General features: G+C 37.4%; 1 protein-coding gene across 1 annotated transcript; it reads left to right on the top strand.

Moving 5' to 3' along the window:
* The first annotated feature begins 1651 nt into the window (after nucleotides 1-1651).
* LOC103997804 (uncharacterized) lies at nucleotides 1652-17329 on the top strand. Its single transcript, XM_065084885.1, has 14 exons — nucleotides 1652-2540; nucleotides 2685-2804; nucleotides 2921-3048; nucleotides 3161-3368; nucleotides 3535-3775; nucleotides 3855-4005; nucleotides 4109-4448; nucleotides 14327-15253; nucleotides 15409-15528; nucleotides 15646-15773; nucleotides 15892-16099; nucleotides 16266-16506; nucleotides 16584-16734; nucleotides 16838-17329. Exons 1-14 carry the CDS (start codon nucleotides 1676-1678, stop codon nucleotides 17180-17182), a joined length of 4173 nt encoding a protein of 1390 aa, XP_064940957.1. The 5' UTR covers nucleotides 1652-1675; the 3' UTR covers nucleotides 17183-17329.
* The last annotated feature ends 205 nt before the right edge of the window (nucleotides 17330-17534 follow it).

The raw sequence follows: 17534 nt of genomic DNA, 5'->3' as shown, positions 1-17534 counted from the left end.
GGTACGTGGACTTTTGATTTTAAATCATTTTAATTAGGTCATATTGGTCTGTGGTGGACATGTCCTAAAGGTATGAACAGAACACTCTTCCAAATTACTGCATCATGCTTATTTAAACATATTGATTGCCAAATTCAAAGCAAAATGTTGGAATGCAACTCCGACATGGAAGCAACCGTCCAATGCAAAGTAACGTGGTAGGCATTACACTTCTGGTGCCTTTTTTTTATTTGATTATTCTACGTACAACCCATCTACATGTTGACCTCATTCTTGCTAGTTGTTAGGAGATAATTAATTACCGTTGACTTCTCTTTTTTGCATTTTGGTTGATGATTCTTCTTCCTCTTTGGAAGACTGGTTGTTTGATGGAAAAAAATAAACTAAGATGATTAAAATTTTCACGCAATTGTTGCTATCCTGCGTCAGTAAGGCTTTATCACTGAAATGATTGAAATTATATACCTAATCTGAAATCAGAGACAATGTGAGAGGAGGAATGTCGAGGCATTGCCGGCCCAAATCACCTATATTTTTTGGATTAGGGCCCAAATATGGATTGGCTCGATCAGCCCAACTCAGTTTGCAACAGTCCAAAGTATGCTGTATTAGAAATAATAACAGGCAAATTCGAAAGGCAATGGCTAGCTAGCCATTATCTCTTCTTGCAATGAAAAGACGATCATAGTCAATATGTCGGATAAAATAATAAAATTATGAGTCGCATGACTGCCTTCAACATATGGGTTTGACTGTCATATCCGAAATGACACCTCGTGCCAAGGGTTCTTAGTTACGTGCTATGCCTGTGCAAAGAGTGCTCACTTTGTCTCTCTCTGACAAAATCTTTCTGCAAAAACACGGTTGCCGACTTATCTTACAATATATAAATCTTAGAATCTTGACCAGATTTAGATATAAAAAAGGAAGAAACTTAATCGGAAACTGCCACAACAGTAAAATTTACGAGTTAAGATTGTTGTTGCTTAATTGCACCTTAGTGGAGGGGAGAGTATGCTGGGAATGCAAGCGAGATTGTTAGATTAATCTCTTCTTTCTTAAATTTAATTATGTTTTTCCCCCCTCTTTATCAATGAACATACACGTTTCTTGGTCAGGTAAAACATGCCTTTTGATGCTTACCCAAAAGAAACGTCAGGAAGAAAGAAGTATTTTGCCGCTTGCATTAAATGGGTGTTTTGCCGAAATCATCTCTTGCTGGGGAGTCTTCGTTCGATAAGAAATTGTAGTGTTGTTGATCCGCGTCATTGCGTCCTACGCGTGGAAACAAAGTCAACAAGACTCGCATCACTTCAATCACAGGAATCCCCTTCTTGTCCTTTTGACTCGGATCCCTTCACATTTGAACGAAGGGGCCGTTCAAAGGAACAACGAGCCATTGTCACGTATTCTTCGGTCAACTAACTTTATATGACCATCATTGTTATGAAATAAATTTCTCTGAACGTAACTTGTCAAGGACCAATTCCACCCCACTGAGTTTATCATTTGTGTGCAACTTTTTCTAGTGTGTATTGCACGGTACGACAATGAAACAAACTGCGGCGACCATGCAAATTAAACTTTGCTCCGAATATATTATATATAGTAAGTTACGTCTCTCTATGCTCCCTCCACGGTATCCGAAAAACAACGGAGGACAACCAGTTGCACGATGCATTCCTGGAATTACTTCCGGATACTTGCGCAGCTACTCTTCCTCCTCTCCCTCTATAACGCACGCCACATTGTATCATGGGAAACATGTCCAACAGACTCCAACTTTACCACCAACAGCACCTACCATTCCAACCTCAACCTCCTCCTCCCGTCCCTCACCTCGGCCACCGTCCCCTCCGGATACGCGAACAGATCTGCAGGGAGTTCCCCAGACCAAGTCTTCGGCCTGGCGCTTTGCCAACTCGACGTTTCTCAAGATAAATGCCAAGCTTGCCTCGCCACCGCCGTCGACACCCTCCATAGTCGCTGCCCCTACGCAAAAGATGCGGCTACCTGGGGAGATCACTGCTTCCTTGCTTACTCCAACACAAATTTCTCGGCCGAGAGCAACAAATCATCCTTTTCCCAAATCTTATACAACGTAGGAGAAGTTTCGGAGACGTCGAGATTCGTGGATCTGGTGGGGGAATTGATGAATGCCCTCATCAACTGGGCTGCCTACAAGACGGACAGCATGTTCGCCATCGGAGAAGCCAAATTTACGAGCTTCACCAATCTGTATGGATTGGTGCAGTGCACCAGGGATCAGTCTGATGATGACTGCTTTCAGTGTCTTCGGCAGTCGTTGGCTTCAATGCAGAGTTGTTGCTGGAAAAACCAGGGAGGAGTGGTGTTGAAGTACAGGTGCTTCTTGAGGTACGAGACCTATTCATACTATAATATGTCAGTCCCGACATCTCCACTGCCTCCGCTGTCATCTGCACTCTCTTCGGCACCTCCGCCTGGCGCTACAGCCAATCCACCGCCTCCGCCTGCTGTGGTGGACTCCAACTCTTCGTCATCATCAGCGAGAGATGCAGGCAAGTTACAGTACATAATTAAATTATGTATTACAAACGATTCATCCATATTTTCCTACCAATCGTTGCAAGTTGTGCACAATTAAAATTTAATTATAAGAAGACGGAAATATTCATCAGATATTGTTTATTGTTTTAATTCAGGAAAAAAGCAGAACTCTAAAATAGTAGTGGCTGTCGTCATCCCCATCCTCGGTGCTGTGATGCTTGTCGCTGCGCTTTTGATTTTTTTGTGGAGGACGAAAATATTTGCCAGAAAGTCGAGTATGTAAATTTATTTGACTCCATCTATGTTTTTTGTTTCTTATTCATTTAGATGTTAAAAATTTGCCAAACCCAATTCTTTTTTTTTTTAACAAAAAAATTTATATAACGATCAGATGTTGGAGGAGCGAAAAGTCAAAAGGCAAACTCTCTGTTATTTGATTTTGAAACACTGAAGGTTGCAACCAATAACTTCTCGGACGCAAACAAGCTTGGAGAAGGGGGATTTGGACCAGTTTATAAGGTCAAATATATGGTTAAAGCCAGTGGTTTATCCTTTTTTGCAGTAAACACTGCATACTTTATGTCTACATTTAATTACAACAGTGCTTCATCTTACCCAAAATATGGAACAGGGCGTACTATCTGGTGGCCAGGAAATAGCTGTGAAAAGACTCGCAAGAAGCTCACAGCAAGGATTTGCAGAGCTAAGAAACGAGGTTGCATTTATTGCTAAGCTTCAGCATAGAAATCTTGTGAGGCTCATCGGTTTTTGCTCGGAAGAAGAGAAGCTACTCGTCTATGAGTTCCTCCCAAACAGAAGCCTAGACAAAATTTTGTTTGGTACGATCCTCCTCCAACTTCTTAATTTTCTGAAAACAAAGCTTTTAATCAGATGCTAACGGATGTATTATCGAAGAGCTCCTATTAGTGTCCATGCCATTTCCTTTTACTGAAAGATTGCTAATGAACTAATTGTCAATGAACTCATTCAACCACGGTGAAGCAGATCCCACAAAATGTGGTCAACTAAACTGGGAAAGGCGATACAAGATCATCGAAGGGATTGCAAGAGGACTTCTTTACCTTCACGAGGATTCCCGCCTAAGGATTATTCATCGAGATCTAAAACCCGGTAATATCTTGCTAGATCAGCACATGAACCCCAAGATATCTGACTTTGGTCTTTCAAAGCTGTTGGTCGACCAAGACAGATCAAAAGAGAGTGCTAGCCGAATAGTTGGAACAAAGTGAGTCAAAACTTTGAATTCGTTTAGTTGAAAAGCACCTCCGTTGTTGTCCCCACTGTTCATCTGTGGCATTGTGCAGCGGATACATTGCTCCAGAGTATGCTTTGCATCGGCACTTCTCGGACAAATCAGATGTGTACAGCTACGGAGTGTTGGTGCTTGAGATTATAACTGGTCGAAGAATCAGCGAGTTTCGTGGATCAGGTCATCGCGCAAACCTGCAGAGCTATGTAAGCATTTCCTCTCTTCACTCGACACTGATATCGTGGCAATCTGTGATCGATGACTGATTGATGATTCTAATGCATATTGGCGACTGTACGCGTTAAACAGGCATGGAAGTACTGGAACAAAGGGAAGGCGTTGCAGATAGTGGATCAAAACTTCTGTGGCAGGTTTCAAAGGGAAGAGGCTTTGCGATGCATACGCACGGCGTTACTGTGCGTTCAAGAAAACCCCTCGAAGAGACCCACCATGGCATCGGTTGTTCTCATGCTGAGCAGTTCCTCGATGACTACTCCATCTCCTTCTGCTCCTGGGTTTCTCATTGAGAGAAGTGGAACCACTGATTCAAATGAATCCACAGGAAATAGGTCTCCAGAAATCAAGAACGACAGAGAAGGCAGTTCAACGTCAATAAATGGAGTCTCAATTACTGTACTGGAACCTCGACAATAGACAGTCACAGATCTTGCTTCATGTTGAAAGATCTGTGAAAGATCTGGAACCTCGACAATAGACAATAGCTGGTTTGGCTGGTCGACAATGGAACATTGTATTCCTTGAGATTAGTAAGTGAAACTTTCGATAGCATTAGCTCTCAGTATCTAAATTGAAGTTTGCATTCAATCTATCCTTCCCCACATAAAATGCACGTCATGAAGATGTATCATTTTAAGCTGAGATTCCTGTGCGGATGAAGCAGGCGTCGAGGGATTAAACGGATGATATTGTATCTAAACTTTGGTGTTGTAAAAATTCATCGAAACTTAGGAGTTGGAGATAATAATCTTGGATTCGATGAAATCAGTTGATTAGTTTATTATTTAATCTGAATTTTGAGTGACACAAGACTAACTTCGATCAAGGAGAGGCAAATTGATTAAAGCAGAAAGAATCATGTTGGGCCGGAATGGAACATATGATAAGATTGGATATTGAGTCGGAGGATCGATCGATGTATCGACAGAAGGCTTCGGGCCATGGGTTCGGGTATCGGATCAATTATGTCAAGAAAATCAGAGTTATGAAGGTCAACTGACCGATTGAGCAATAGGCCGCAAGAGACGACAATACGTCAAAGAATCAGATGAGGTGCCGGAAGAACAAATGATATGCCGGACAAAGGATTCATGCTTTGTAATCATTTATTTAAGATCGAAGTAGTTTAGGGGACTAATTGAGTTATCTTTTGGTATAATCATGCTAACTTAATTAAGAGTTAATTGAGCCTTAATTAGGACTGATTTGGGCTCATTGGTAAGCTCATTCAGTGACCCAAAAGTTGGGTCAAGCAATGGCGCCGCTAGGTGATGGAACCGCCTATGAGTTGGAAAACTCGAAAAACCTAATCTCTGAGGATGTCATGCAGTGGTACCACCTAGTAACAGTGTGTTAGGCGATGGTACTGTCAGACTGGGCGATGGTACCACCCAGTGTCAGGCTACAGGCGGTGGTACTGCCCAGTGCAAGCGGTGGTACCACACTTTATATGTGATGGTACCAAATTTTTGGCTCCATTTTTGAAACTATTTGGGGCCTATAAATACCCCACGTGGGCAGCAAGAAAGGGGTAAGAATTCTTGAGGAAAAAAGTGAGTTAATTCTGTCAAAACTTTGAGTTCCCTCCTCCTAATACTTAGAGTTAGTCCTAAGAGAGGTGTGTGAGGGAATACTTATAAAATAATGACTTGTAAGGGTTATCTTCTAAACCCGTGAAAAGGAAAAAATATTGTAAATAGGTTATTAGTCTTCGCCTATTGAAGGAAGACCATTAGTGGACACCGGTGACCTCAATGGAGGAGGAATCGAAAGTGGATGTAGGTCACAATGATCGAACCACTATAAATTCCGATGTATTCATTCCTTACTACTTAATCTCTTTATTGCATTTAGCTTTACTTTATTAAAAACTATATAATCCCTCTTCTCTACTTATTTAAGAAAACTAAAATTATTTTCGTCGAAATCGAATTTTATCATACAAAGATTTTTAAATCGATGTAATTTTTTTACTTCACTAATTCACCCCCCTCTTAGTGTCGCTCTTGATCCTAACAATCGGTATCAGAGTCATGTTATTTTTTGTTTGGTTTAACACTCAAGAAAAATAACTCTTTTCGGCTTTCAAGAGGGTCACTTTATCATTCGTCCTCCTATGTTCAATGGGACATATTACATATATTGGAAAACTCGAATCAGAGTTTTCTTACTTTTTTTATATTTAAATTTATGGAATATCGTTGAGAACGGATTTCAAAAGTATTATCTTATAATTAACAATTGGAATGATTTGGAGAAGAAGACTTTCTCTTTAAATATCAAAGCGATAAATGCCTTGTTTTGCTCTTTAGATAAAAATGAGTTCAATCAAGTATCTATTTGTGAAATCGCTTTTGATATCTAGCACACTCTTGAAACTATACATAAAGGCACTAGTAGAGTAAAAGATTCAAAGATTAATCTTTTAATGCATGATTTTGAATTATTTTGAATGAAACGAAGTGAAACTATTATTGACATATATACCCGGATGTCATCAATAGTTTACAAAGTCTTGGAAAAAGTTTTTCTAACTTTGAACTTGTTAACAAAATATTGAGATCCCTTCCAAAGAGTTAGGACCCTAAAGTAATGGTCATTCAAGAGGCTAAGGATTTGAACTATTTTCTACTTGAAGAACTTATCAGATCTTTAATGACCTATAAAATGAGTTGTATGGAACAAACCGAACATGAGAATAATCTTCCAAAGAACAAAAAAAATTTGGCACTTCAAACAATAGAATATCACTTAAGTGATAACTCAAGTGATGATGATGATGATTTTAAACTTCTAACAATAAAATTTAAAATATTCATAAAATAAGAATTAAAGAATAAAAATAAACTTAAAGAGGATAAAACAACTTGCTATGAATGAAATTGACCGTGACACTTCAAAAGCAAATGTCCATGACCAAAGAATAAAGCACTCAAGGCGATAGTGGAGAATGAAATGAGTGCATCCGAAGATGAAGTTGTGAACTTTGCTTTTACCTTATTTTGAAATTACTTGATGCTTTTCATGAATTATTTTTAATTTAGTTAGTTAAAAAAAAAATTATTTGCTTCTCTTTCTAGTGATTTTGAAATAATAATAATTAAAATTTTGAGCATAACAATTACATGTTAACTCCTAGTACTAAGGATGAAAAGTTAGATTTACTTTAAAAAAATGTATTACTGTAACAAAATGATTTTGACTAAAATTTCATGTTTAATAAAATCATGTTGGTGATTTAATGATGCATAATGATATAATGATGTAATGAAAATGTTAAAAGGTTTTGGTATCATGATTTTATAATTATGCATGATGATTTGAAGTAATGATGATTTTTGGGTAATTTATGGTTTATTGAGCTTGATGATTTCTATGATTTTCATATTGCTTTTCGATTATAAATGATGATGCATAGCCTTTGTATGAAAGACTTGAACATGAAATCAATCACAAAATTTGAAACTAAAAGAACTTGAGAAATCTTTAATCTTATAGGAATCTATCCACGTTGTTTTTATTGAATTTTTTGAAAAATGATTTTGATGATAATTTTGGATTCCTTTTCATATGATCCATTTTAATAATGAGATGATATATCTAATTGAATGATTTATCGATGTTTGTGACTTGAGATATATTTTATATGAAATATTTTCTTGATTCATGTATGATTTACTTGTCTAAGAAAAAATTTATCCAAACGAATCTTAATTCTTGACATTAATAATTTAAGATTTAATTGAATCAAGATATTTTATTTGATCTCTTGTGATTCTATTTGTTATTTACTAAAAAGGAGATTTATCAAGATGAATCATTCACGAATTGATCTTTCACATTAATATCTTTTATGTCATAGTTTTTATATGACTTTTTTGTAATTATGATTTGTATATCTCATGATATAAATGAATCATTGATGAAAAAAAGAAGAGATTAATGGATCTATATATGGTTTTTTTTTTATCTCTTGAAAATAATTTTGATAATTTGATGATTTGAATTTGAATAAGTCTTATCTATAACATGATCTTGATTTTTTTGGAATTATAACATGAGATTTTGTTTTTAATGAATCAAGATCATTTACTATGATTCTTCTTTTCGCTATTCGACTCATTAAAAAAGAATCATAATTTTTCTCTTGATTTTTCGATATTCAAAATTTAAAATTTGGTTCATGACTCTCGTGTATTCACGAAGTATATATCTCATCACCCAATTATTTTTTTTTGATATTCTTCATATGATATGAAATTATGCATGAAATACTCATGATATTATGTTGATGCATACAAATAAGAAATTATGATAATGCATGATATGATATAATTTATTATTTTGGTACCATCATGATTTGAAATATTTATGATTTGTATAACTTATGATATGATTGAATCATTATTGTAAAAGAAGAAGAAAATTGTTAGCTTGCACATTATAAAAGAGAACAAAAAAAGTGCTAGCTTGAATGATAAACTTAAATCTCTCAAATGCATAAACTCTTATATATTTTTTGGATCATGATCTTGATTTCTTGATTTTTACGACTTAAGTGTTCTTTTTAAATCAAGATCATTTCCTATGTTTCCTTTTGCTATTTACAAAAGAAGAGATTTGTCAAAATGAATCATGTCTTTTGGTATTCAAATGATGTTTGATATTATATCTTTCATGACATGATTTATTTATGATACTTCCTTGCATTCATAAATTTTATACCTCATCACATATGTTTTAAATTTGTCTTTGTCAATATGTGAAAAATGATATAAAGGAAAAAATAATGATAAAATTATATTCTTTCATTCTTTTTGACAATGACAAAAGGGAAGATAAAATCTGTTGGCTTGCACAATTCAAGAAAAAGTTAAAACTTGTTAGCTTGCACATTTCAAAGAAAGGCAAAAACTTGCTAGATTGCATATTCTAAAATGATGCATTGCTATATTGCTAGCTTGCTATCTCAAAACAAAAAAAAAGATAAATTTATAAACTTGCACAACTCAAAATTGTTGCTAGTTTGTATGTTATAAAACTTGCATATCTCAAAAACTTGCTAGATGCACTTCTCCTTTTTGTTGATGATAAAAGAGGAGAATGTATTATGATAATCATGCATATTATGCCTAAAATGATAATTTAAAATTATGTATGATGATCATGTAATGATGATTTTGAAAATATACATTATGTTTTGGAATGTTGCATACAATACTCATGATTTTATTATGATGATGTATATAATGTATTGCATATGATGTGATTAAAATAGTTTCAACTTAGACTAAAAGGTCATCATTTATTTAAATGATATCTTATTTCAATATGACATATTAATAGGGGGAGTTTAGTTTAAACTCCGATATCAATTTGTTCTCATCATAAAAAAAGTGGGAGATTATTGACTCTTGGATTTTGATGATGAAATCAATTGATAAGTTTGTGATCTAATCTGCATTTTAAGAGATGCAGGACTAACTTTAATCAAGGAGAGGCAAATTGATTAAAGTAGAAAGAATCATGTTGGACCAGAGTGTAACATGTCAGAAGATTGGACATTGAGCTTGAGGATCGGTCGACATATCGGTAGAAGGCTTCGAGCCAAGAAGAGAGAAAATTGTGCTAAGGAAATTATAGCTGTGAAGGTCAATTGACCAATTGGGTAATAAACTGCAAGAGAGGATGATGTGTCGAAGAATCAGACGAGGTATCAGATGAACCAATGACATGCCGGACAAAGGATTAATGCTTTGTAAACATTTATCTAAGATCGAAGTAGTTTAGGGGGCTAATTGAGTTAGCTTTCAGTATAATCATGCTAACTCAATTATGGGCCAATTTGGCCATAATTAGGACTAATTTTGGCTCATTATGAGGCTCATTCAGACCTAAAAGTTGGGTCAGGCGGTGGAACTGCTTGTGAGTTAGAAAACTCAAAAAACCCGATCTCCGAGGCTGTCAAGCAATAGTACCACCTAGTGACAATGTATCAAGCAGTGCAAATAAAGCAGGCCCTAGCGATCCCACAAATGATATTGTATCGAATTCTCCAAATTAGTTGTTCGCCTCTTATATGATTTGTTGCATGAAAAAGGAATTAAGATAAGAAATGGGTAGGTCTAGAAGGCCTCGAAGAACCACGCTTATTATTTGGTGTAACTACTAAAGGGAATGAAGGTTTTGAAGAACAAATATATTTTCTGGTTGAAAACTCAAGAATATTTTTCTCAACCAAAGTACAAAGCTAGATTGGTTGTGAAAGTCTTTGGTCAAAAGAAAGGTATTAACTTTGAAAATATTTTTTTTCCAATTATTAAAATATCTTCTATTCATGTTGCTCTTAGTATTACTGCTTGTCAGGACTTGGAGGTTGAATAGTTAGATATGAAAACAACTTTCCTTCATGGTGATTTGGAGGAGAAAATTTATATGGAGCAACTAGAAGGCTTCAAAGTCAAAGGTAAAGAAAACTTTATCTGCAAGTTGAGGAAGAGCTTGTATGGGCTGAAGCAAGCTCCAAGATAGTGATATAGAAAGTTTGATTCATTTATGATAGAAAATGAATACAAAAGAATGACTTCAAAACATTGTGTATACATCAAATGGTTTGATGAGAATTTTATCCTTGGGAAGAATATGTCTACAATTGACAGGTTGAAGAATGAACTAAGTGAGTCTTTTGTAATGAAGGACATGGGGCCAGTAAAGCAAATACTGGGCATGTAGATTTCCCATGATAGAAAAACCAAGAAGATTTGCTATCACAGGAGAAATACATCAAGGAGGTATTGGAAAGGTTTAGTATGAGCAATACAAAGTTAGTTGGTTCTTCTCTTGTATGTCACTTTAAGTTGTACTTAAAAAAGAAAAAATGCAAAAGGTTCCTTATGCTTCAGTAGTCGGAAGTTTAATATATGCAATAATATATACAAGGTCGGACATCACATATACAGTGGGTGTTACTAGCATATTTCTTATAAATCTAGGCAAAGAGTATTGGGCAACAGTGAAGTGGATCTTTAGATATCTCAAAGGGAGCTATAAGATTTGTTTAAGCTTTGAAGGTAAACCACATGTGTTGACAGGTTACACAAATACAGATATAGCAAGAGACATTGAAACAAGAAAGTCCACGTTATGTTTTGTATTTACTTTTATAGGGGGAGCTATATCATGAAAATCCAGATTGCAAAGGTGTATTACTCTCTCCACCATAAAGGCAGAATATATTGCTACTACAGAAGTTTGCAAAGAAATATTATAGATGAAAGAATTCTTACAAGAATTAAGGCTGAAATAAGGAAAACTATGTAGTGAATTGTAATAGCCAGAGTGTCATTCATTTGTGTAAGAACCTAACTTTTCATTCCAAGTCAAAGTATGTAGATGTCAGATATCACTAGATTCAAAATATACTTGAAAAGCCGACAGCTACTCCGCATGGCTTCACTTTGAGGAGTCATGGGATAGCCTCCCTTATGGGCTAAAGGGAAAGGTTGTTGGGCTGACAGCCCACAAGTTCAGCCCATAGTGGGCTTTAACAGCTCATAATCCACCCCTCTTTTAACCTAACCCTAGATCTAATAAGGGGAGTGTGGTGGCTGCGAAAATATGGAGAAAAATTATTATGAGGCAAAAAATTACAACCGCATCTTTATTAAAAAAATAGGAGAAAAGAGCAAAAAAATAAGAGAAGGAAAGGGAAGAAGACAAGGACAACACAGAGAGACTGTTCTCAATCATCCAGGCAACATTCTCATCTCAGGTTAAATCAGATTCTTGTGATTACTGGAGAAAATTTAGTTATTATACAAAGTGATTCTCTTGAGGTTGTTGTTTCAGTTTTAAGCAAAAAAAACTTTTAGATTTATATATTTATTATTTTTATAGTAAATTATCTCAGTTTATCTTGAGTTGGAGGGATTTTCTATATAAATATTAGTATTTTTTTATTATAATTTTATTTAATTTCATTGCATGTTACGTCTACTAATAATATTTGTTTCTATACAAAAAAAAATCTCGTAAGGCAAACCAAACCGTTGGCATCTTCTCGTCCACCTCCTCCCTTTTCTGCGTCCTTTTTTCACTTTCACTTCAATATTGCTTCATGGCTGCTTCTATTTCCACCATTGGAGCTGGACTCTCGATTCCTTCCTTTTTCATCTAAGGTGGAGAAAGATACTTTGTAAAAGCTATCTATCAATTCTCATAAGCCCAACATTCATCAAGAAAATACTCAAAAGCCGCTGAAAGTTAGAGCTCAGAGAACGATCACAAAAGAAAACTTGGAACTTTGGACTCGTCTTAGATTCAAGGCTTTAAGCTCATCAGAAGGATGCAATACCAAAATGTGCAACACTTTCTTTCCTGAATGCTTATGGAAGAGAGAAGGGACCGACAAAACAGGCCAAGAATTTAGAGGATTCTTTGGCTCTCTCTCCTAAAGCTGTGATAACTCTTTCCTCGTTGCCCTCCATAAGAACATTTCCAGATTTGGCTAATTATTATCGATAGAACTTTGGTCGGGCAAAATTGACGACGGCACTCGATGGAATAATGTCAGATGATCTGCCAAAGAACCCAACATATGGCTCAAACCTTTTTGGTTTGCCATTAAGCCGAGAAAGCCCAAAAGCCTCTTCTGTTGGGAATGTGATGTACCCTAGAATGTGTCGCGGTGGTTGAAACAGCAGCCGACATTGGGTCATCCCATCGGAGGTGGCCTGTGCGATTGCCTGTCCGCTTGCTTTCGAGTGGCTTGACACGCACAAACTCTCAGAACGAGCTGCCCTGATAACGATGATATGAAGCCAAATGATCTTGCATGCCCGCAGTCGTCCCTGCTTGGCAGAACATGAACCCGAATGAGCACTTGCATCACAAAACCAGCTTCTTAAATTAAGATATCATCTTTATACCTTCAGAAACAATTGTGGCACAAAAAATAAACAAACAACACACCGTTTAGTTCATATTTGAGTGTTGTCGTATTAAAAAAGAAAAACAATTTAGACTGATTGGAGGTAAATTTTATTCGAGGACAGGAAAATATCTATATCTCGCATCTAACTTCAATTTGATAGTAGAGTAGAAGATATCTGTATTTCATATTTTGGTTTCTTAGTTTCTACCAAAGACTATGCCGATGATTTATTCGTCAAAACGTGTTTGTTAGTCAAGTCTTTGCTTGCTTGTTCGTTGCGAGAAAATAATATTTATGAGCAGTTTGATATATCTATTTTAATTATATAAATTCAGAATGCTCAAGTCAAAACATACTCGGGGAGGATTCTTCGTATAGTGCTAATATTGTAACTATCGATTATATGAAAGAAGAATATTTTCTTTGAATGTCATACCGAAGTGATGCACTTGGTTGATGCATCATCGATACTAAATTGATTGGACTCTATATGTCGAGTCTCTATTAATTCAATATAACAAAAAAGCACACCGTTTGCCACCCATCTATTCCAAGATACTAGTAATTTATTTTCTTCAAATTTATACGTTGGACTAACTTGGTACAGCTTGAACTCCCGCATAAAAAAGAAGTTTGTGATTGTCCTAGATTTTTTTTTAGAAAAATAAATTTTATTGATATTTTAGAAAACTATTTTGTAAATATTTTATTGATATTTTTAGAGTTCCATGAAAGAAGATAATTTGACTGAATGAAATAGAAATTTAATTTTCTAAAACATTCATTTTCTTTCTTGTAAACTTATATAAACACTACGGAAGCTATTTTATTAACGTCAAATCCAATTTTGGATCAGGTCAAATTGGTGTCCTTTTCTCCTATCTTCTGTGACAAAAAGACACCCAAGGAAGAAGTATTTTGCCGCGTGCATTAAATGGGTGTTTTGCCGAAATCATCTCTTGCTGGGGAGTCGTCGTTCGATAAGAAATTGCAGCGTTGTTGATCCGCGTCATTGCGTCCTACGCGTGGAAACAAAGTCAACAAGATTCGCATCACTTAAATCACTGTAATTCCCATCTTGTTGATCCCTCTACATTTGAACCCCAACACCAACGAAGGGCCCGTTCAAAGGTACAACGGGCCATTGTCACGTATTCTTCGGTCACCTAACTTTATATGACCACCATTGTTATGAAATAAATTTCTCTGAACGTAACTTGTCATGGACCAATTCCATCCCACTGAGTATATCATTTGTGTGCAACGTTTTCTAGTGTGTATTACACGGTACAACAATGAAACAAACTACGGCCACCATCCAAATTAAACTTTGTTCCAAATGTGTTATATATAGTAAGCTACGTCTCTCTATGCTCCCTCCACGGCATCCCAAAATCAACGGAGGACAACCAGTTGCACGATGCATGCCTGGAATTACTTCCCGATGCTTGCACAGCTCCTCTTCCTCCTCTCCCTCTATAACGCACGCCACACTGCATCATTAGAAAGGTGTCCCACAGACTCCAACTTTACCACCAACAGCACCTACCATTCCAACCTCAACCTCCTCCTCCCATCCCTCACCTCGGCCACCGTCTCCACCGGCTCCGCGAACACGTCTGCAGGGCGTTCCCCAGACCAAGTCTTCGGCCTGGCGCGTTGCCAACTCGACGTGTCTCAAGGCATATGCCAAGCTTGCCTCGCCACCGCCGTCGACACCCTCCGCAGTAGCTGCCCCTTCGCAAAAGATGCGGCCACTTGGGGAGATCTCTGCTTCCTTGCTTACTCCAACACAACTTTCTCGAACGATAGCGATAAATCATCCTTTTACGAAATCTTATACAACGTAAAAGAAGTTCCGGGGCCGCCGCGATTCGTGGATCTGGTGGGGGAATTGATGGATGCCCTTATCAACTGGGCTGCCTACAAGACGGACAGCATGTTCGCCATCGGAGAAGCCAACTTTTCGAGCTTCATCAAAGTGTACGGATTGGTGCAGTGCACCAGGGATCAGTCTGATGATGACTGCTTTCAGTGTCTTCTGCAGTCGTTGGATTTAATGCCGATTTGTTGCTGGAAACACCAGGGAGGGCGGGTGTTTAAGTACAAGTGCTTCTTGAGGTTCGAGACCTATTCATACTATAATATGTCAGTCCCCACATCTCCACTGCCTCCGCTGTCATCTTCATTCTCTTCAGCATCTCCGCCCAGAGCTACAGCCAATCCACCGCCTCCGCCTGCTGTGGTGGACTCCAACTCTTCGTCATCATCTGCGAGAGATGCAGGCAAGTTACAGTACATAATTAAATTACGTACATGCATTAAATTACAAACGATTCATCCATATTTTCCGACCAATTGTTGCAAGTTGTACATAATTAAAATTTAATTATAAGAAGACGGAAATATTCATCAGATGTTGTTTATTGTTTTAATTCAGGAAAAAGGCGGAACTCTAAAAGAGTAGTGGTTGTCGTCACCCCCATCCTCGGTGCTCTGATGCTTGTCGCAGCGCTTTTGATTTTTTTGTGGAGGACGAAAATATTTGCCAGAAAGTCGAGTATGTAAATTTATTTGATTCCATCTATGTTTTTTGTTTCTTATTCATTTAAATGTTAAAAATTTACCAAAACCAATTCTTTCTTTTTTTTTACAAAAAAATTTCTATAACGATCAGATTTTGGAGGAGCGAAAAGTCGAAAGGCAAACTCTCTGTTATTTGATTTGGAGACACTGAAGGTTGCAACCAATAACTTCTCGGACGCAAACAAGCTTGGAGAAGGGGGATTTGGACCAGTTTATAAGGTCAAATATACGGCTAAAGCCAGTGGTTTATCCTTTTTTGCAGTAAACGCTGCACACTGCACACTTCTGTCTACATTTAATTACACCAGAGCTTCATCTTACCCAAAATATGGAACAGGGCGTACTATCTGATGGCCAGGAAGTAGCTGTGAAAAGACTCGCAAGAAGCTCACAGCAAGGATTTGCAGAGCTAAGAAACGAGGTTGCTTTTGTTGCTAAGCTTCAGCATAGAAATCTTGTGAGGCTCATCGGGTTTTGCTCAGAAGAAGAGAAGCTACTCGTCTATGAGTTCCTCCCAAACAGAAGCCTAGACAAAATTTTGTTTGGTACGATCCTCCTCCATCTTCTTAATTTTCTGAAAACAAAGCTTTTAATGAGATGCTAACGGATGTATTATCTAAGAGCTCCTATTAGTGTCCATGCCATTTCCTTTTACTGAAAGATTGCTGATGAACTAATTGCCTATGAACTCATTCAACCACGGTGAAGCAGATCCCACAAAATGTGGTCAACTAAACTGGGAAAGGCGCTACAAGATCATCGAAGGGATTACAAGAGGACTTCTTTACCTTCATGAGGATTCCCGCCTACGGATTATTCATCGAGATCTAAAACCCGGTAATATCTTGCTAGATCAGCACATGAACCCCAAGATATCTGACTTTGGTCTTTCAAAGCAGTTGGTCGACCATGACGGATCAAAAGAAAGTGCTAGCCGAATAGTTGGAACAAAGTGAGTCAAAACTTTGAATTCGTTTTGTTGAAAAGCTCCTCCGTTGTTGTCCCCTGTTCATCTGTAGCATTGTGCAGCGGATACATTGCTCCAGAGTATGCTTTGCATCGGCACGTCTCGGACAAATCAGATGTGTACAGCTACGGAGTGTTGGTGCTTGAGATTATAACTGGTCGAAGAATCAGCGAGTTTCATGGATCAGGTCATCGCGCAAACCTGCAGAGCTATGTAAGCATTTCCTCTGTTCACTCGACACTGAGATCGTGGCAATCTGTGATCGATGACTGATTGATGATTCTAATGCATATTGGCGACTGTACGCGTTAAACAGGCATGGAAGTACTGGAACAAAGGGAAGGCGTTGCAGATAGTGGATCAAAACTTATGTGGCAGGTTTCAAAGGGAAGAAGCTTTACGATGCATACGCACGGCGTTACTCTGTGTTCAAGAAAACCCCTCGAAGAGACCGACCATAGCATCGGTTGTTCTCATGCTAAGCAGTTCCTCGATGACTACTCTATCTCCTTCTGCTCCTGGGTTTCTCATTGAGACTAGTGGAACCACTGATTCAAATGAATCCACAGGAAAAAGGTCTCCAGAAATCAAGAACGAGAGAGAAGGCAGTTCAACGTCAATAAATGAAGTCTCAATTACTGTATTGGAACCTCGACAATAGACAGTCACGGATCTTGCTTTATGTTGAAACACAGCAGCTGATTTGGTTGGTCGACATTGGAACAGTGTATTCGTTGAGATTAGAAAGTGAAACTTTCGATAGCATTAGAATTGACTCTCTCAATATCTAAATTGAACTTGGCATTCATTCTATCCTTCCCCACATCAAATGCACGTCATGAAGATTTATCATTTTAAGCTGAGATTCCTGTGCAGATTAAGCAGGCATCGAGGGATTCAACAGATGATATTGTATCGAAACTTTGGAGTTGTTATAAAAAGTCATCCAAACTTTGGAGTTGGTGACAATCTTGATCTCCGGTCATCCCCCCTGCTTGAGTGCCTATAATATT

The sequence above is a fragment of the Musa acuminata genome, chromosome BXJ1-9 (assembly GCF_036884655.1).
Source record: "Musa acuminata AAA Group cultivar baxijiao chromosome BXJ1-9, Cavendish_Baxijiao_AAA, whole genome shotgun sequence".
Lineage (NCBI taxonomy): Eukaryota > Viridiplantae > Streptophyta > Magnoliopsida > Zingiberales > Musaceae > Musa > Musa acuminata.
Note: the sequence above shows the minus strand (reverse complement) of the source record. Positions and strands in the feature narration are given on the sequence as shown.